At 39.0% G+C, this 20984-nt stretch overlaps 1 protein-coding gene across 1 annotated transcript in view; it reads left to right on the plus strand.

Moving 5' to 3' along the window:
* The window catches only part of LOC140945249 (uncharacterized), a 51277-nt gene that overhangs the window by 23740 nt on the left and 6553 nt on the right, over positions 1 to 20984 (plus strand). Inside the window, exons 20-34 of the mRNA XM_073394300.1 lie at positions 3 to 284; positions 1020 to 1143; positions 1512 to 1712; positions 2512 to 2647; positions 3617 to 3740; positions 4647 to 4695; positions 5069 to 5095; positions 5421 to 5570; positions 6192 to 6237; positions 8110 to 8154; positions 10461 to 10521; positions 11619 to 12596; positions 14085 to 14503; positions 15163 to 19269; positions 19622 to 20152. Of these exons, the coding sequence (XP_073250401.1) occupies positions 3 to 284; positions 1020 to 1143; positions 1512 to 1712; positions 2512 to 2647; positions 3617 to 3740; positions 4647 to 4695; positions 5069 to 5095; positions 5421 to 5570; positions 6192 to 6237; positions 8110 to 8154; positions 10461 to 10521; positions 11619 to 12596; positions 14085 to 14503; positions 15163 to 19269; positions 19622 to 20152 (7280 nt within the window). The remainder of the gene's footprint in view (positions 1 to 2; positions 285 to 1019; positions 1144 to 1511; positions 1713 to 2511; positions 2648 to 3616; positions 3741 to 4646; positions 4696 to 5068; positions 5096 to 5420; positions 5571 to 6191; positions 6238 to 8109; positions 8155 to 10460; positions 10522 to 11618; positions 12597 to 14084; positions 14504 to 15162; positions 19270 to 19621; positions 20153 to 20984) is intronic.

The following is a 20984-nucleotide window of genomic DNA, read 5'->3' on the forward strand; positions in this document are numbered from 1 at the left end:
AGAAGTTCCAGTCTTTACGAAAGAGCTCCAAGACGTGACAGTCAGTGAACGAGACACTGTAACACTTGAAGTTGTTGTCAGTGGCTCATCGCCTTACGAACTGGAATGGTTTAAAAACGCCGTTGACATTACAGAAAGCGAACGTATCTCACTGACAAAGCACGAGGAGGGGCGATTCACACTTGTCATCCGGGAATGCGAGGATGATGACACTGGAGAATACTGTTGTGTAGCTCAAAACGAGGCTGGGAGAGTGACGTGCGCTGGTTGGCTCACAATAGAAGGTACAGCAAACTTCTCAATATATAATTTAAGGGGAACACCCCTGTTAGGCAATTACCTCATTAAGGCGGACTTCATGCCCTCCGATGCGAACTACCTTAAAGTTTGTGACTATTGAAACCCCAAAACCCTTGCCTCTGTACAGTCTATTAATTTTTGAGTCTCGTTTGACAGCGTTTTATATGTTGAATTGCTTATATTTTACTAACTTTCAGTCTGATAATATGCACACAGGTTAACCGGTCTACACGTTCATCAAGATCACAAAATCTAAGGGCGATATGCAGTCTTTAATAATATACTTCAGGAGAACAACAACCACATTGTTGTGATCGTTTGCCTTAGATGTTATGTTCTTGATTTAAAACAAGTGAGATACTGAAATGATTAACTATTTCACAATTATTCCTCGAGCCCGAATGGGAACTGAGTCAATAGCGGCCGAATGGGCTATTAACTCAGAGGCCATGAGGGCGAGACGAATATTTGTTTTAGTAAAATCCAACTAGTTGGTCATAAATATCGAGAATAAAAAATTTTAGCTAGTTAAAGCTAGACTTTAATCCTTTTTTGCCGCCAAAAAGCCCGCGCTTTTCGCTACTACGGGGCTATAACATATAGCCTGGTAGTAGCTCAACCAATGAGAACGCAGCATTAATAATAGACCACTAGTTGGATTTTACTAAAATATAATAACTCTCACTGACATAAAAATAACATCATTGTACCTTCTTCAGTATCCGAGGAAGATGACGAAAGCGAGGAGTCTGAGGATGACGATGTATTTGTACCCAAAGATTTTGCAGACGTCAGACAAGATGACGTTCAGAAGTTCTATTGCATCGAGGAAGAAGTTGGACGGTAAACTTTTACTCGATAAAAGTCTTGCTCCTAAGCTTATAACTGTCTGTATCGCTTTCAAATTTAAAATTGAGCCTTATCTGTGTATGGCAGTCAAAAGTTCTGAAAAAGCGGTGTTTTTCTGTTCTATCCTGTTGATTTTAATGTTAATGTATAGGTTATTTCCCGTTGCATTTGTAGCTCTATGTGCTGGTTCTCTGAAGTAGTAAAGGGCCCAAGATTACACCTGTCAAAAATTATTGTACGGTTAACTCTTTGCCTCAAACATCAAACAAACAACAAACGGTATACAATCAATCAAGTAACCAGTGCCTCAAAAGATTTCGAAATCTTCACTGATTTCCTATTTCTTTATCCTCAATTCCTAGAGGTCGATTTGGCATTGTAAAAAAGTGCGTGGAGCTTAATACTGCTACAAGATTCTGCGCGAAATTTATCAAATCTAGGCCCAGCCAAAAAGAAGAATTTAAACGAGAGGTGGACGTCATGAATGTACTGCATCATCCGCGACTCATCAGACTCTATGATGCGTTTGAAGAATCCAGGCAGATTGTCTTGATTATGGAATAGTAAGTATGGACATTTAGGTGGCGTTATTCGATAGATCTGACCTTGGATTTTTACAGAGCTAGGAAAAATCGTAATAAGTTAAGAACTAAACAAGACCCAAGATACTGCTTTATAAAGATACTTTAAAAAACTGGTCGGGCCACCAATAAGAAGCAATTGCTCCATGGATTGTGTTTGATGACTATTGCTGTTCACGGTCCTGCTTGCACTTAATTAAATCATAGAGACCAGAAAGTAGAGACAACTGTATTCGTTTACCCCTTTTTTTCTTAATTCCTTTCTTCAAAGTTGGGAGCAGGAGGAGGGCGGGAGGTGGGGGGAGGGGAACAAAGTACTCAGTTTATGCGGTTCAAGGAAATCTCCTTCGAGACCATTCTTCTATCGTTTTAAAGTGGAGAGATTAAATTCTGTTTGTGCTTCTCTTTAGAAGCAATTGATAATGAAAGTGGAACATAATGCCGGGCTTGTAGTTCTGGAAATTTCCTTTTCATCGACAATATTCATGATAAGTTGCAGCAAGATGTCAAAGTCATATTACAACCTGCGTACTCCGTTGCTGGGCAAAAAAGTAGCATAAAAATGTTCTTTGAAATATTTTATTGCCAGGAAAGTGAAAAAAGCATAAATAGATTAGACAGATGCATAAACTTTTTATTGATGATCACCAAATATCATACCGGCATGGAGGTGGATCGTTTTCAAGTATGCCTATCCTAATCCTTCTTGGGGGACGTCAGAATTAGCTAGTTGTAATTTGTTCTTTTTTTGCTAATTGTAATTTTTCTTGCGTGATCTTAGTGCAAGAGGTGGTGACTTAAACGGCCGTATAGATGGAGATTCTCTACCGGAATTTGAAGCCGTAAAAATTCTCAAGCAGGTACTGGAAGGCCTAAAGTTCATGCACGACAAAGGATACATGCATTTGGACCTCAAGGTAAAGCCTCTTTGTCAAACCGCGACCACATAAGCTGCAGGCTCAAGCGACCAAGACTGCTCGATAAAGTACTATTTGCTAAAGTCGCGTGTAACAAAAACGCCTGTGCTTAAGTCTAGTTGATTGGGATAATATTGCCAATAACGCGTCCGTATTCCAGTAATGTAGGAGCTACTCGTATGGTGTTCCTTACTGCTCGCAGAAACAATAAGACATCATTGTTTGTCATCATTTCGCATTTTTTCACCGTTAGGGTATCGAACCAATTATTATCAAATGTAACAAAAAAGAACTTTGATTAACTCTTAGGCTAACAAGTTTTCGAAAACAGCAAAAGAAATCCGTTTCAATCTTCTTCAAGTTTGTCCATGCGTGCCTTTTTTGTATTTGCTGTGTTATTTACAAATGTACATCTTCCCTTAATGTTTGAGTGTTTATTTTCACGTTTCACTCAATTTAGTGGCAGCTCTGTCTGTTTGAGTTTTGATAAATTTCGTGACACAGCTCCTTTTAGTCACACCCATTTGCTCTTATTTCTTCCCTGAAGGGTGGCACACTTGGTTAATTCGCGGCCTTCGGTGATCGAGGTCCCGAGTTCGATCCCCGGTGACATAACATCCTTGTTTCAACTTCTCTCCTTTCTGTGTAGCTTTGATTAGCTTGAAATACCCTTAAAACGGAGCATTGACGGAGAGAGGGGGGCGGGGGCATAATGAGTGCATCGTCAACCTCAAGTTTATCAATTATAACTGTCACGAGCTATCGACGTAAAATATGGTTGCTTTACCTTTACCTGAAGCCAATGGTTCAACTATCTACAAATCGACGTAAAGAGAGATGGTGGTAGTAGTGTCACCGTCAACCAGCGGAGCTGTTTGGAAAACTTGATCTCTTACTGTGACCATGCTCATTAATGCTGATTAAATACCCAGATGAGTTCTGAGTGATTAAGTCTTTCTTTCTCAACAGCCGCAGAATGTGATGTTTAAAAACGAAGGAGGTTCCAAAGTAAAGCTTATTGATTTCAGTCTGACGAGAAAATTTGATCCCCAACAAGAAACGAAAATCTCGTTTGGAACTGCCGAGTATGTTGGTAAGTATTTTGTTTACCCTCTACCTAATCGTCCACTGGCTTGCCCGAACTATCGTTCATGCAGTGATGGAATCTCTGGCTCATCCGTGCCATAAATAGGCTAGACTACAACACAGTCCGTATTTTTGGAAATTACTTTGTGCTGAATGACAAAATTACAGCTTCGTGTTAAACAAATATGTCTCCCAATCATTATTTTAAGGCCACGTATCCGCTTTGTTTGAAAATGGAGTTTTTTTTTCTTTGTCTCCACTTTTGAGTGCTCTTCGACTCGTCAAGTTTTCAGTCTCAGTGAGCGCGTTGGGACCAAAATGCTTTCAGACAAAAGGGACTGGGGCTTCTGCCTTCGTTCCTCGCGCGTGCTACCCATGATAACTTTGAAAAAATATAAGAAACAGCACGCAGTGTAACTTCTAGGAAGTATTACGAACACTGATTGTCATCTTCTGACAATACTAAACCCTTTAATGGACGTCACCAAATTGTTTGAAGTTGGCCATCTTCCATATAAAATTGTAGAATTTACCAAATTCAGCATGAAGCAGGTTTGTAAACCGAAGAAAAAAGAAATTCTCATGTTGACATTAAATACCAATATATCTACCTACAAATTCTTCAGACCGATCTCCACACATTTCCTTAAAGAATTAGTCGAGAAAATGTGATAAAAGATCAAAGCATTTTCCCTCAGGTGATCATTTTGTAAATTCTCCTGAAAATGAGTAGACTTCCTGAAAATGAGTAGACTGTCCAGATTATGTATTGATATTGTTGGGAGGGATGTTATCTCCCTGAATTTCCTCTTATGATGAACTCTAATTTTCGGTCTGTCAGCATTATTTTGCATTAGCCGCGGATGTTGTTCAGCAATAACACTTTTTGACACTCTTTTTTTCTTACAAACAGCTCCAGAAATTGTGAACTACGAACCGGTGACGCTTTCTGCTGATATGTGGTAAGAAAAACATGACTTTGTTCTCCGTGAATAACTGTTTTCTGTAAGTATACGATGTCGACAATAGCGAGTCATATATATGGATTATATCCCTATTTCATAGCTACAATGAGGTCGTAAAGCTATTTTAGCGCGACCATTTGATGGAAAATGACTAGAAATAGTGGTTAACGCGCAGCCATCCATCTACATGTGACTGTGTTTTATGCAACACAAACACGACTAAGAGTGTTAGATCATGATATCGAAGCCAGCACAGTTAGTACTGTCTGGTAGCTATAAGCACGCTGTTAACCACATAAAGGCGTTTTGTTTTAAGATCATTGAAGTAATAAACAATTGGTTTCTTTTTTTTCCTTTTTGTTGTTTTCAGGGCGATTGGAATCATAGCTTATATCATGTAAGTGCTCATTTTAAAATATTAGGAGGGCCATATAGAGTTCCAAAGAATCCAATGAAAATCCATCAGAGCTGAGTTGTTGGGAAACTTGGTCTTCTAGCAATGTCGTCGCTTATGTTTGGATTTGAAACAAAATTCATGTGTGATCGTTGCTTTCATGAAAGTAGACTATTATGGAGAGGTGAATTAGCTTTTAAGCCTTTGGCAAAAAATCCCGCACTTGAATAAAAGACATTCATATCCTGAACTTAACCTCCATGGCAAATCTTTTCCTCTCGCTAATTTCAATTTTTGTCAATAATTACAAATTCATTCTTTTCTACAGGCTGAGTGGTGAATCTCCATTCCTGGGTGAAAGTGAAGCAGATACATTTAATCGCATCACAAAGGCACGATGGGAGTTTTCTGACGTATTTGATTACGTCAGCAAAGAGGCAAAGGACTTCATAAAAAGACTCCTCCTTAAAGAACCCAAGTACGTCTTGAAATGGTTTTTCTGTTTAAAACTTTTGTAAACATGTTTACGCTTTGAAAATGGAGGACTTTGTTTTCACTTTTGTAATGACCTACATTTATTGCTCAAAAACGCGAGTTGTTAGTAACAGCCTTTTTACATAGCTGCTCTGAATTCGCCAAGTTCTAAACGAGTGAGGAACTGGGTACAAAATGCGACCAAAAATCTTCTTGGGGTCGTTTGGGGGAGACATCATGAAGGTCAACAAACATGGCGCAATACAGGACGGTGGTGCGATCCAAACTGCAATGGAAGTTTACGAAATTAATGCAAACCATTTTCACTTTTACAGAATTCCTAAAGACCTTAATGCACCTACGGGCATGTCTTTCTCAGTCACAATAACCCTAAGTGCGTCTTAAACAGGTGGCTTGCTGCTGTCGTCCATGTCTTTACTGTCCCTGCAAGCGATCCCTAAAGTCTTTGCGATCGTATACTTTAAGTCGCACCAGTTCTCCGCTCGTTTAGAACACGTCCAAATAAAATCAAAGTAACCGCACATTTACATTTTTTTTAAAAAAAAAACTTTAAAGTTTCCATCAGCTTAAACGGATGAACTTCTATTCCATTTCCCTTTAATAGGAAAAGGATGACTGTCAACGAATGTCTGGAACATGAGTGGATCAAGGTAAGGCAATATTCACACGTGTCTATTTGCATCAATCTGCTGTATTTTTCACCGCATGTCTAATATCACGACCACGTGAGCAATATGCAGTTTGATGATGGTCATAACAGGCCAAGACACTCAGCTATCAATAGAGTGGATTGCTATATTGATAAGACATCGCACTGCACGAAAAATTTGATTTATACCAAATTTACTCAGTTCAAATATAATGCCAAAAAACTAAATGGTGAATGATGCAAAATAAGGTTAAATCAAGGGCAAATATGGTAAATACCGCATTTGCCCATGAATTTACAACCCCATGTAAACCAGTACGCAAATGCGGTATTTACCATCTTTGCCTTTGATTTCTTCATCGTTTTCTCGTCTTTGTACCAACTTTGCCCCGAGCAAATTTGTGTAAATCTAATTTTTCGTGCAGTGTCGTATCTAAACTTGTAAACGGAATATGGCTCTAACTGTACGTGAAGATATAAGAAAGCTTGCTCTTATTACTGCATCGAAACCGGGTCAAATCCTAGAGGATGGCAAGGTACAGTCTAATTTTGGAAAATATGCGAAGTTTGCTCCCTCGATAGAATAAACATTAAATGCATGAATGTAACCATTTACCAATAAACGATGAAATGGCGCAAGTCAAGCACTGAACTGAATCATTTCATTAGTGACGGTATAACATTTGCTTAAACCTTGAAGAGTAGTCAATCAAATGACCCGGGGGGGAGTGTTTCTCCCTATAATAGCCAATAATATTCTAATCTATGCTATTCCATTCCATTCCATTCCATTCCATTCCATTCCATTCTATTCTATTCTATTCTATTCTATTCTATTCTATTCTATTCTATTCTATTCTATTCTATCAAATGACCCGGGGGGTACTCCCTATAATTGCAAATAAGGGAAGGCTCCGTCCGAAAGTTATCTTTTTCAGGCTTTAGTTATAATAATGAAAGGGTAGGGATTTAATCGCGAGCTGAAGTATATAAAAGGGTACGGAAATGTGTCATTTCGTTATTTTAAAAGGGCTTTTATCAAAGTACTTCAAACGTACCCATCTTATGGCAGTAAAGATGATGGGTATACTTACTGTATTAAAATACTTAAGAAGACAGGGCAATTTTTCGTTTTTTTTTTTTTTGGGGGGGGGGGGGGTTCCTTTTTTACGAAGAAGTAAGAAGTTGAACCTCTGTATAAGACGTTGCTGAGTACCCCCCCCCCCCCCCCCTTCTCTCGCCTGGGTCAAAGGGAAGTTAAAGCCCTACGTTTCTGTTGTCATTGTTTATGCAGCCGGAAGTGCGGTCGAGTAAGGCCAAGGAAACCACTGACGCGACCAAGCATTGTGATGTATATCAAAGCGTATGAACGATTTATCCTTTGTTTTGCTTGAACAAAGGTGGATACTTTTGGTTGCAAGAAAATGCTTCACATCAGAAGGAGAAAAATCAAATTCAAGCCGAATGCTGAAAACACGTAATACACTTTAACAAACAGCCATTGAGGCCTAAATTCTTGCGCTCTACCCCTGTACGTTACAATGAAAGAGAAGGGAAATATCTGCATTGTTTTCCGTGTTTTCTACTGCACATGCAGGCATTCATGACAGATTCAGCGCCACAATTCCGAAATTCAAGGAAATCCGGCTTCGGACTTCAAAACCACTTTTATGCGTAATATTTTATGGTGCTGACGTCGAATACGTATCTTCAACTCGCTTTCATGGTTCAATTTATGATTCATTAAGACACTTAAATGGACAATACAGAACGCATCTTTGGGTATCGAGAAGTCGAGACAACATAGTTTAATATCATCCGTTGGTTTATGTGTGCATCGATTTGTTGTAATCTATGTCCCTTCATTATCTAGTCCCCAGGCTTTACCGGCAAGCAGAAAAGCCAACACTTTTCAGAGGTGAGTTTAGAATTTCACTTTATTAAAGTAGAACTTAACGCACTTTGGCAGGGGAAAGCTGATTGTAAAGAATGTGTTTCTGACTTAAAGTAGAGTCACCAGTTCATTTAGAATTGTGCATTGTGAAGTCAATCAGCAACGATTGAGTCCGGCCTATATGAGAAATAGAAATCTTTGGGCATTTTTAATGATATTCTCATAACCTTCGAGAATTTTCCGATTTTCCGGAAAACATTCGATCAGGACTAATTGGCAAGTATGTTCGCTTCTATATTTTTTTTTTCTCTGTAAATGTCCTGAAATCTAAAACATACAGAAGATTTCCACCTATATAAGGAATGATTTTTCTGGCCAAGATAGCTACATTTTTGTCGTTTATTTATTGGGAAAGTTCAAACTCTATTATCACCTATAATGATTTAAATTAAGCATAAATTGCCAGATGATTATCACTGACTATGGTGCATTTGATCGATACGATGTAAGTATTTGTTAAGCTGTATTGACTGCGCTTAGTCGCACTTTAGAGGAAGTTTTAACTATTTGCTGTAAATTATTTGAAGAAGGTTCACAATTTTTCTTTCGGAAAGCCAAGTAAGGTGGGGTATAAGTTTGAATCTTTGGCAGTGATTGAGACATAGATCTTGAACTTTACGGTTGCTCGCTCAACCATCATTAATTTTGATATTAGAACGGCGTCGAGGTAAAGGAAAACAACTTTGACTTTATTTTTAATGATCCTTTATTAAAGAAATAATCGCGTGCGGAAGCTTACGGCGATGGATTTTGCTTAAATGAATGAAAAAAGCGTCTCTTCGTTCCAGTGGTAATTTTTCTATTAAGGTACTTACAAATCCTACTTTTTCGTAGCGCCTACAGGCGGCTGAACGGCTAAGTCAACTAAGAAAGATATTAGAAACAGAGAAGAGGCTTCTCAGTATTGCGGCGATTTCAGCCAAGTTCAAGTGCGAGCTTCTCTGTTACGATCCGATGAGTAACCAATTTTATTGCAACTATGAAAAAGTACTGCTGTTCTAACATATTTCAGTAATTAGGAACATTGGACTGCTTCAAATCGCCAGGTCAAATTATTGCAATGTCAAAAATTGTAATTTTCTTTGTATGTGTGTGTCTTTACAACGTAGCCACTGATTTACGGGCACACACTCAGTAAACTTTTCTCTCGATACGGGTTTCTTTTCTTTCTTTTTAGAGATGTTTATAAAATTATTTTTATGTGGTTTTCAATCTATTTTCCAATGACTGCCTTTTCTAACACTCTAATGTAATTATTTAATTTTCGGTAAACAGACCACGGGGTGATGTCTCCACAACGACCAGAATCCTTCAGTATTTTGCTTTATTCTTTGGCTGAATCGGCGAGCGGCAAAGCAAAACGACTCCTCTGTTCTGATTGGCTACCTGCTCGGGATTTCCCTCCTTTGCCCCGCAAGAAAATAGTTTTGTTTTTTGCCATATAATAAAATCGTTATGCACCAAGTTTTTTCGGTCAAAATGGCTGGATATTGGTCTCGTTCTTGTTTGCGTTGTTATTTACCTCGACTTCGTCTGGGTTTATAAAGACGTGCGAGAGAGCTTCGCCAATATCCACCCATCTTGACCTCACGCAATAACCCATATTTCTTGGGAAAACTGTTAAAGTAGTTTTCACATGACGTCACGCGCGGCGGCCATATTGGTACACGAAACAATGAAACTGCAGCCGTTCTGGTGTACCGAAAGAATTCCTGTGGGGATCAATGTGGGGGATCTCTTTTCTCGTAAAACCTTTCTTTCATTGCAAGATATTTGCATAGCCTCTGACCATGCTAGTGAAAACGATCTATTGGCTCATATCCCAAAAAACAGTCTAAACTCTGAAGAATAAAAAAGGTAATAACGTTAAAGACACTTTGTAGTGGCCGTACTTCGGAGTGCGAAAAATGTTATAAGCTATAAACAACTAGTATGGGCCGACCTGCACCTATTCCAGACATGGTTTGTGATTGGCTGGAAAAACAATAGGGATGGTGACATAACTATGCCAGTATCCCTGAAAACAATAGGTAGTGCAGGTTATAGGGACCAAGGAAATAAGTGGTTTGGATGGATGCAGGTCAATCGACCAGTATACAAGTTATTCTTTCTTATCCTTAGTTCTAACTTGTACACGAGTCGATCAGGCTAGAGATTTTGTTAAACGTCTGAAGGGAGGGAACTTGGCTTTCTGTGTATTCGTATTACACTAAATTGTAGTATATAATCAATCTGCCGCATCCTTGATTGATGCATTTTATTCGTTTCAGGGTGAGCTTGGTCTAGACGAAAATTTCAACATTGCATCTCCGACAGAGAGAAAGCGGCTAGGTAATCAATCGATAATATAATAATAAGATGCTGATTACGAATAGATCAAAATACTTATTATTCCAAGTTTTAATTACAAGACAGTAACACGAACGTTTCTCTCGTGCTCTTTTGTGGTTGTGGCGGTACTTTGAAAAACTAATACCTTCTTCCTTTTTTATAGATAGTTAGAGTTTGCTAAGTACATGTTTTATATCTATACCTGATGTTTTTTTCAATTCACCCGTGTGACCGATTGAAGTAACATTCAAGTTTCAAATGCACCATCACAATAATCGTTGAGGAGATGCAACAGTCCACATTTCAGCACTATGATGCTTGTCACATGATCCTAGCTAGTTTAATGGCCTTAGCTTCCACGAGTCTCCTATGGCTCAGTGGTAGAGCATATGGACAAGTAACCAGGGCCCAGTTGTTCGAAGCTGATTAGCGTTAACCCAGGGTTAAATTTTAACCCAGGTTTGTATTTCTTTTGTTCAAAAGCATTTTTCAGGATAATTTTCTCGATTCTTAGTATCAAATCATCAAATTGTGGACAAAAAGAATAAAACTGAATTTGCTTCTTAAGCTTTCATATCTGGATTGAAATTTTGCACTAACCCTGGGTTATCTTAACCCTGCTTTGAACAACCCAGCCCAGGGGGTTAAAGGTTTGATTTCTGTTCCAAAACCTAGTTGTTGTTCTCTTTCTTGTTATTGGTTTTATTTGTGTCGGATGAATCACTGGAGGCCCAGTTCAAATATCGATATTTTCATGTACCAAACTAAATACCTATTTAGGTCGACCGAAATCACACAAGTTCAAGTTCTCTTTATGTACTTAATTTAAGGGATTGGGTTTAGTACATGAAAAATTCGACGTTTGAACAGGGCCTTCCTCACATTTGCCTTACAATCCTGCATGTCTCTGCCGGTTATTTTTGGTGGCAGGATGAAAAATATAATTAGTCACCAAGTAGTTTTTAACTATATAAACCGCCGCTTTTAAAGGCGTTTTTGCGAATGAGAATTGTTTGTAAGAAAATGTTACTGTTCGTTTCATCGTAGTTGCTCTGAACGACTTATTTTTGATCGAAGAACCTTTTCATTGTCTATAGAAAGCAGTAAATCGGAAGAAGAGGGTATGCCACCAGACGCAAAGAAAATGGAAGCAAAATTAAAGGAACTGGTCTCCAAATTACAAAACGCTGAGAAAGAAAGTCAGGAACTAGAGGACAAACTTCGAGACGAAGAAGAAAGAGCGGATGCTTTGGAAGACGAACTACATATAAGTGAAACTTCAAGGAAAGAGCTGGAGGAAAAGATCTCAAAATTAGAGACTGAAAATGTTAGTTTATCAAAAAAAGCGAAAACAAACAGCGACGTGTTAAAAAGGGCGGCTGAAAGTGAAGGAGAGAGGCGGGCTTTAGAGGACCAACTCTTTGAGAAAACCAAGGCTCTCGAAACGTTATCTGAAAAATATAATTCGCTAAAAGAAAGAATTGATAACTACGACGTGCTTGAGGAAAAAGTCTATCTTTTGGAACGAGAACGGAAAGAATTTCGCGATACAAAGCAGAATTTGGAGGACGAAGTTGGGAGCCTGCGTAAAGTAAGTGAAGACTTACAACAAACGAACGAGAACAATGCTTTGGTTCATAAAGCTCTAGAAGACGAGATCGTTACTCTTCGAGAAGAAAAAGACAAATATGAACTTAAACTTATTACTCTCAGAGATGAAAAAGAATCTTTGGTCGAGGAGCTTACGAAACGATTTGGCGTTTTAGATGACCAGAAAAAGACATTGTCAAAAGAGAAAAATGAGTTAGAGGCAAAATTAAAATCAGTGGAAAAAGTTAACAGCGAACTAAAGGTGACGTTGGAGAAAGTTGCTTCGGAGATGGAGGGCTTAAAAGAAAAAGCTAGGGAAGGCGAAGAAGAGAAAGACACAGATGAAATGGAAAAAGAATTATCCAAACTCAGGAAACAGAAGGAAGAATCACAGAAAACGTGTGAGGATTTGGCTTCAAAACTGAGCAAAGCGTATGCAGAATTAGAACAGTCTAAGACAGTGGGATACGGTGATGAAATACCAGGTTTGTGGTTTGATATGGGGGCTTTTTTTCAGTCATTCTGTAAACAATCTCCCGATGGATCTCACGACCTCGTGAGATCACTGTAGAATTTTGTTAAGAAAAAGTTGGAAAGAGCGCCCATAACACGGAGCAAGCAATCCCCATGTGCTCGTGTAACGGCGTTTTCACTGACCTGTTTATTTTTAGAACGATTGTGGCGCAAATTAAGAATATTTTTCAGGTTCCACAAGCCAGTCATCAAAACTAAAACTCCTAAAAATGGCATTTTTGACCTTTTAATAACGTTTAGTTTTCCTTTGTCGCTTTTTATATTCATAATGCGCTCATGGACAGAGCGGAGCTTCCATTTTTGCGCTAGAAAGTGCTCCAAAATGCATCTAAAAATAAACCGGTCCGTGAAAACGCAGTGACATAGGACTAGTATGAAAGTTGCACTCTCCGGGCTATAGGCGCCAGTTAGTGTGCACTGTCTCGATTCTCGATTTCATGCCACGAGACAACATAAACATTACCTGTTACCATTTCCTTTCGGGCATATTCCCACACCCAAGTCCCCTTTTTTAGTATAATCGCCCAGGGTTAGATTCCCAGTTGCGACTCAGGCTACAACATCCCGAGACCTGACTGGTGAGTATCCAACGTAGGCGTCAATGGATTTGACAAATCGACCATAATTTTCCATGGTCTACACACTAAAAGACCATAGAAATGACGTCATAAAATGTTCAAAACTCAAGTGAGGCTCGTGAGTGGTTTCTCTGCAAAGTTTTGAATATTTTATGGCGTCATTTCTATTGTTTATAAGAGTGTAGACCATGGAAAATTGTGGTCGATTTGTTTTTTTACAATTACGTTTATTTTTAGTTTCCTGTAGACTGCGAGCAGTCTCTCTTTTTCTTCAGATTTAGTGAGAGCAATGCACGCGCGCGGGAGCGGCGAAACCGTGAGACGCGCGAAACGAGGGCGGCAGCCCGAGAAGAAAAAGAGCCTCTCCCGTTTCGCGCCATCAGTCACGCGCGTGGCCATTTGCGAAGTTTCTCGGAAAATGTTACGTCATTCCATGGTCTATACTCTTACAGACCATAGATCTCGACCAATCAGCGCACGAGGATTTGCTCAGTTATTGTAAAAAAAGGCATAGTTCTCGGTAGTTCTCTTAGCCAAAAAAATTTGATTGATAACCTTACATTTTCACTTTTTCATGCCACCCATGGTGATAACGGGACTCCGTTCGGTAGCCGGTAATATCGACAGATTGTTTCCCCCAAAAAATTCTAAAGCAAGTTTCATGAGTAAGAAAACTCGCATTGGACTATCAGGTGCTTTCCTGACTACTCTATCGTAATGCCTGCCCCCTTTGGAGCTTTTTCAAAGCAGACCTATATTGTTGACAGACGACACCAGTCATCTCCCCTGAAGTGACTTTTAGTCGATGTTGATGCATCTGTTGTTGTTGTTGTTGTTTATTTGCCATTAATTTTTGTTTAGACAATGAGGAAAACGAACTTTCCGCTTTGCAAAGAAAGGTGACCTCACTAGAAAAAGATCGAGACCAGTTAGAGGATGACTTGGAAGACAAAGAAGCAGAAATTAACGAACTGAAGAAGACGATCGAACAACTGAAAACAGACAGCAAAGAAAAAGAAACCTGTCTTGAGAACTACAAAAGCAAATTGGATGCCGCTAACGAGGAAATCCAGTCGCTAAAGACTAAACTGAGCGGCATCGAGAAGGAAGAAGCAAAGCGAGAAAAAGATTTAGAGAATAGTGATTATGAAAAGCGTGTGAAAGATTATGAATATATGATTGACAGACTGACAAAAGAAGTATCTTCTCTACAAGGACGACTTTCTTCTGCAAATCAGAAAAACAAAGAGTTGGAGGAAACGGTGAAGTTATCAAAGCAGGTAAGACATAGACGTAAAGCATGGGGTGGACTTAGTCATAAAAACATGATTCTGGTGCTTCTCTGGATCTATAACTTCCAAGGCATGTTTTCGTTCATTCTTTTGTGGGTACACCGTGAAATAGAAAAACGAAAAGCAATGGTATAACCTGATTACTTCATCATGTCACCGAAATTCTTAGAACCCGCTTATATCGTGATGAATTGTCCCTCTTTAGGTGCTTCAGAAAATCTAATTTAAATCATTCTATGTCATTGTCATTTTTATCATTTTCTGGGAAAGCTTGGTGTATTTTGAATTCTCTTTGACGTTTGACTTGTAAAGTTTGCAATAACTAAACATGTTATCATTTATTGTTGTTGTTGTTGTTGAAAAGGAGAAAGTTATGCATGGTAAAAAGAATCATTTTGTGAAAAATCTCAACAAATAGGCCTTTTCTGAGTTGCCATAAACCTTTGTTTCAAAGTGAGGCTGAGTGCGAAGCTATTGATATGAAAATAGCCTCGTTTTGAAAGTAAGAGCTTTTGAAACTCGGCAATGGCCTATTACATCGCCGCAGGTTTTTCTCAACACAGACCGAGTGGATTACGTGATTCGTATTGGGAGGGACTTTCTGATATCATCTGTTGGTTTCTTTGTTAATGGATTCCATATTTCAGGGCAGCCATTCCTTTCTGGAAAGAGAAATCGTAGTAGAAAGGGAAAGTCAGCTGGAAAGTACTTCCTTAGACTTAAGTAAACAGATCAGCAACGTAACAGAGGAAGAAAATGAAACTGGGAAGAAGACGAAAGGAAACAGTGAAAATCGGCTTGTGACTAGAGGAGAAACAGAGGGTGCAATGGAAAGCGAGAGAAATATCGAGCTTAAAAAAGACTTTGAGCAACTGAGGCTCCACACGGAGGAACTTGAAGCAAAATTGTCCAGGGAAAGAGAAAAGAAACGAGCATTAGAAGAGAAGCTGGAAAATGTCGAAATTGACAAGCGAAGAAGTTTGAAAATGTATAGAGACATAGAAGAAGAATGTAATCGACTGAAAGAGGAGTTACATAGCAGCGACCCGGCCCATGACGAGGTTGAAGTAAGAATGCGAGAGAAACTAAGAGCACGACTGAGAAGCAAAGAAGAAGAAATCGAAGTTCTTAACAAGCAAGTAGACTCTCTCAAGAAGGACATGCAGCTCATCAAGGAGGAAAGAGCGAAGGGCGACACCCTTTACGTCAACCTCGCGGAAAAGTACAAAAACCTGCTGAAGGAGAACAAAATTCTGGAGCAAGAAAAGCATGATCGGCACCAGCGCAAGAGTAAATCGGAAGAGCTGGAGGAGTCATTGCAGACCCGACTTGATGAAGTTGCGCATATGAAGGACGAAATCGAATCCATGAGAGATAACTTGCGCGCCCTTGTTGAGCAAAAACAAACAGAAAAAATGGAGTACGCATCTTTGCAGAACGATCTTGTTAAGGTAACAAACGATCGTCAAATACTAGAAAAACGAGTGCAAGATGAAATGCAGCGAGCTGACAAGCTTGGCAGGGAGCGCACCTCGCTACAAGAAAGGGTCAATGAGATGCAGAAGGATTTGCATAAACGTGATCTTGTTACTGCGGCTGATAAACAAGCTATAAGTAGCTACGCTGATGAATTAAAAATTCTTAAAGATGAGAAAGCTAACGCAGATCAAGAAGCCGAAAGACTGAGGAAACAAAGTAATAACCTGCTTCATGATCTAGAAAAACTGAACCGTGAAAGAAAAGATTTCAGCACCCTTAAGACTGAAAGAGAAAATATGCTTAAGGAACTTGAGATTTTGAAAAATGAAAACCAAAGACTTGATAATAAACTCATCGAATTTAAGCAAGTCAAAAGTGAACGTGATTGTCTCCGCGATGATTTAGAAAAAAAGAACAGAGAGATGAAAAGCTTCACTGAACTACAGCTCGAAAAAGACAACGCTGTTAAGCAGGCTGAAATACTGAGAGATGAAAATGAAAAGCTTGTTGAACAAATCAAGGAGATGGATAACATAAAAGAAGAACATGAAAGGCTAACACAAGAGAAGGTCATTGGCCTGAATATGGTAAGTTTGTTGAGAGAAGAACACGAACAAAACATAAACGACATGTGCAAGGAAAAAGATGATTTGTTAAAACAGAATAACGCTTTAGTAAATGAAAACAAGAAACTTCTACAACAAGCTGACGAATACATGAGGATAAAAGAAGAGTCTGATAGACTAAAAAAGATTAACGACAAACAAAGTAATAGTGAAAAAGAAAACTCTGCTAACGAAATTGCGACTTTTAGAAATGAGAAAAAGCAACTATTACTGAAGGTTAAAGATTTTGATCAGATCAAGGAAGAGCTCGAAAAATTAAAGCAAGAGAAAGTGGTTGGTTTGGAAAAGATGGCCCTTCTTATAGAGGACAATGACGCTTTGCTGGACGAAATAAAGGAGGCAGAAGAGGAGATTGATGTTCTTAGAAACGAGAAGCAAAAAGTAATAAAAGAAGTTGAAAGTTTGAACGAAACTCTACTCAAAAAACAAGAGGAAATCGATAAAGTGAATGGCGTTCTCGGGACTCTTACAGCAGAAAGAGACCGGACATTGAAAGATAATGAAACATTAAGGCGCGACAACGAATCTGTAATGAATGAAATCCAAAAGTTGAAGGAAAAAATTGAAGATTTCAATGCTCTGAGAGAAGAAAAAATGACAGAAGAAGTTGAAAACGTGAAAGAAATGAACGAAACTCTTATTAAAAAGCAAAATGAAATCGACAAGGTGTATTCCGATTTCGGTGCTCTTACTGCAGAAAGAGACCGGACATTGAAGGATAATGAAACATTAAGAAGCCGTAACGAATCTCTAATGAGTGAAATCCAAAGGTTGAAATTGAACCTTGGAGATTTTAATGTCCTTAGAGATGAAAAAGACACCATTCTTCAAGAACTGAATACAGTTAATGAAGATAAGAAATCTCTTCGTCAAGAGCTTGAGAAAGTAAATAGAAGAAACATAGACTTGGAAAAAGAAAACGAAACTTTTGCAAATGATATCCAGCAATTCCAAAGAAAACATGATCAAATGCGGATTTTGGAAGGGGAAAACAAACAAACTTTAATTCAGATCGAAAATTTAGAAAAAGAAAACAAATCGCTAATGATGGAGCTTGAGAAATTTGGAGAAACTAAGGAAACTTTGAGGACGTCGTTGGAAGACAGAGAACGACTTCAGAAGAATAATGAAAACCTTGAAGTCCAATTGGAAAATCAAGCATTAGAGGGAATGAGGTTAAAGAAAGAAACCACGTCTTTAAAGAGAAAGGTAGAAACTCTTTCAAACGATCTTCATCGGCTTCAAAATGAGAAATCTATGCAACAGGAACAAGCTTCGGCTGTGAAAAAGGCGGATGAAGAGAAGATTGAAGAACTCTCAAGTCAGCTGAGAAAACTTCAAGAAGAGAAGGCCTGTCGTCTAGATGAAAAGTCTTATGAGAAAGTGGAAAATAAGTCTGGCCATAATAAACACGAGGTCAAAATTTTGAAAGAGGAAATTGGGTTTCTTGAGAAAGAAGTCGAAGACTTGAGTGAAGAACTTAGGGAGCTTTTGCAGAAGTACAAAACAGTGCAAAAAGAATATGAGTGCTTTAAGGAGGAATTCAACACCATAAAGGAGCGCTTAGACATTAAAATAAGTGATCTTGAAAACGTTTCCAACGAAAGGGATGCTTTGGAAAGGCGGAGGGGTGAGCTAGAACAAGAACTTGAAGCGAGTTCAAATGAGCTGCAAAAATTGAAACCTGATTATGATTCTAAAAAACTTAGGTTGGAAAACGCAGAAAAAGAAATTCAAGACCTCATTAAAGATAATGAGGAGCTGCACCAAAACTACGTTGATTTAGAGGAGAGATATGGGCGCATTCGCAAGCTTAACAGAGAGCTAGAAGAGGACATAGACATTGAAAGCAACAATCTCGCAGACGCAAAAACGCAGATTGATGATCTTAACAGAAGCAACACGAACCTTCGGCAGCGGATTGCTAAGATGCAACAAGAAATTGCTAAGTTGCGTGGCATTTCCGAACCGGTGAGTCAGAATCAAGAGAACGTAGATGTAGCTAGAAGAGGCCACAACTTGGAGCAAAACAAAACCATTGTACAATCCAGGAGAGAGGAATTAGAAGCCAAGCTCATTGAAGAGGAGCTGAAGTCAAGCAAGTTTGGAGAAGACAACCGGCAGCATTGGAGACGAGCGGAGAGCTTGGATGAGGGTCACAGGACAAAACTATATGAACATAAAAAAACAATTGAATGCCTTGAAAGAGAGAAAAAGAATCTTCGGTCCTCTAAAGAGCGAGTGAACGCGCTAGAAAAAGAACTGCAAGAGCTGAAAGAAAAGCTTGAAATTGAAACCAACAATGCAAACAGCAAGATAGAGGAAATTAAACTCAAAAAGAAAGAAAATGATTCTTTGATTTATGAACTTGAAACTACCAGACACAGGATCGTTGCCAACGTTCTTAATCCTTTGGAAGAAGCGAAATTGCCCGGGAACTTTCAAGTTTCGGCTGCTGACATTTCCGCGGGAAAAAGTAAAGCCTGGTCTTGTATAAAGGAAAGTATAACGGCGCTCATCCGGGAACTTGGGACGCTAAGCAGTGCGAACGCAACCTTGCAAGAGGAGTATTCCCGGATGAAACAGACAAACCAGGAATCCAAAAAGGAATCCGTGACTTTGGTTGATGAAACCAAGAAAAATACGCAGGTAAGAATTTATGCCAGGTATCTTTAATTTACAAAATAAACTTCTTTAATGTTGTGCTTAAGCTCCATGGACGAAAGAACTAAGTGAAAAAAATTATCAAGCTTTAAACTAATTGCCAATAGATGAGCTTGGGAACTGGTGCCTAAAAAGTTAGTGGAGTAGGGTCTAAAGTAACCAAGACATAGCAGGGATGAAAAAGCAAAGTTAAAGGAATTTGAAAAAATTCGAAGAAAATGACGTAGAATGGATCCGTTAACTAACTTATAACTATTATATACTTATAACTATATATGACACCTTAACTTCCAGTCTTTGATTTTTTAACTTGCACTTTCTGTTTCTTGTTCTATAGAATCCTAATGTCGCTGATAGCCCAACCCTTTCCCGTAAAACACCCACAATTCAAGATATCGTTGGCAAACAAAAAGAACTGCAAGCCCTTCAGAGCAAAATCGCTCAAGACCAAGAAAATCTTGCACTGTACCAAAACAAAAACCAGGAATTGCTTCGTCGAATCGAATTCATGAAACGCATGCAGAGAACTGGTAATCTAGATCACGAAAGGCCTCCGACGCAGAAGGCTCAGTCAGTTGATGAGCGACCCCCGCCGACTGATCATGCCAAGGATAAACTGCAAAGGTTACACACAATTGAGAGTATTGCAATCGTCAAAAGCGAAGAAGATATTAAAGAACATCGCATAGATCCCAACCATGAAACGCTGCGGCCGGGTGGCGAGATTGTACCAAGCCATGTCAGTGGCCTGGAGACTAGTGCAACGCAGTTGAACTGGAACGAAGATGATAAAGGGAGCCAAGAGGAGCAGATGTTGGTTGCGCGAGAGCTGGTAAAGAAAAACAGGCAAATATTTGAACTCGAACAGGTTGGTGGCCATAGAATAACCGGTATAACCGGATTAGCAAGAATGAATGGCGTGCTCAAGGAAATCGGCAGCACTTGCACCTACCTCAAGACTTTCGAGGACTCTTATTGAGCCACGAATAAACAGCACCTCTGCACCTCTACACCTCTACACAAGTATCGAGTAATTTGTAGTTGCAAATGCATAAATGTTGCATTTTATCACCAGCATGGCTGTAAGCTTAAAAGCATAGAAACGATAGTATTAAAATAGTGGCACTTCTGCACGAAGGAGTAAATTAAGCACGTGATAACTGCATAATAAATAGAAATAAAGTAACATTTGTAGTTGCAAGGCTAAAACTATATGTACGCCTTTGAAGTTTGCAACACTGGCTGCCTTTTGTATATAGCAGGCCTATAAAAATAAAAGCACATTAAAAAAGTGATAATCTTGTACTTCAAGAAAGACAAATATTTGAGATCACTTATTTGCAATGTCACTAGTCAGATAGAGTCCGACATAGGTCCCACAGAGTACCTAATAATATGAACCACTGTGACAGTCGTCCGATTGGTCGTATTCTGGAACTGGAACAAATATCTTAACCCAAGAAAATTAGTTAAATTTCATTACCGTCATGCTTTCTTGGAACCAGTACAATGTTTCATTCCAAAGGACGACCAATCGAACATATTAAAACATGGTTCGTTTATGTATTCACACTAAGTAAACACTCGTCAGACAAAATGTTACAGCACTGAAGGGTTACATTAAGGGTTTAGAACGTTAAGGCAACATCCAGTTAAGTTGCACAGCTGTAGCTAATCTCGGCCATGATTTGTGCATGGTA

The sequence above is a fragment of the Porites lutea genome, chromosome 8, assembly GCF_958299795.1.
Source record: "Porites lutea chromosome 8, jaPorLute2.1, whole genome shotgun sequence".
In the NCBI taxonomy this organism is placed as follows: domain Eukaryota; kingdom Metazoa; phylum Cnidaria; class Anthozoa; order Scleractinia; family Poritidae; genus Porites; species Porites lutea.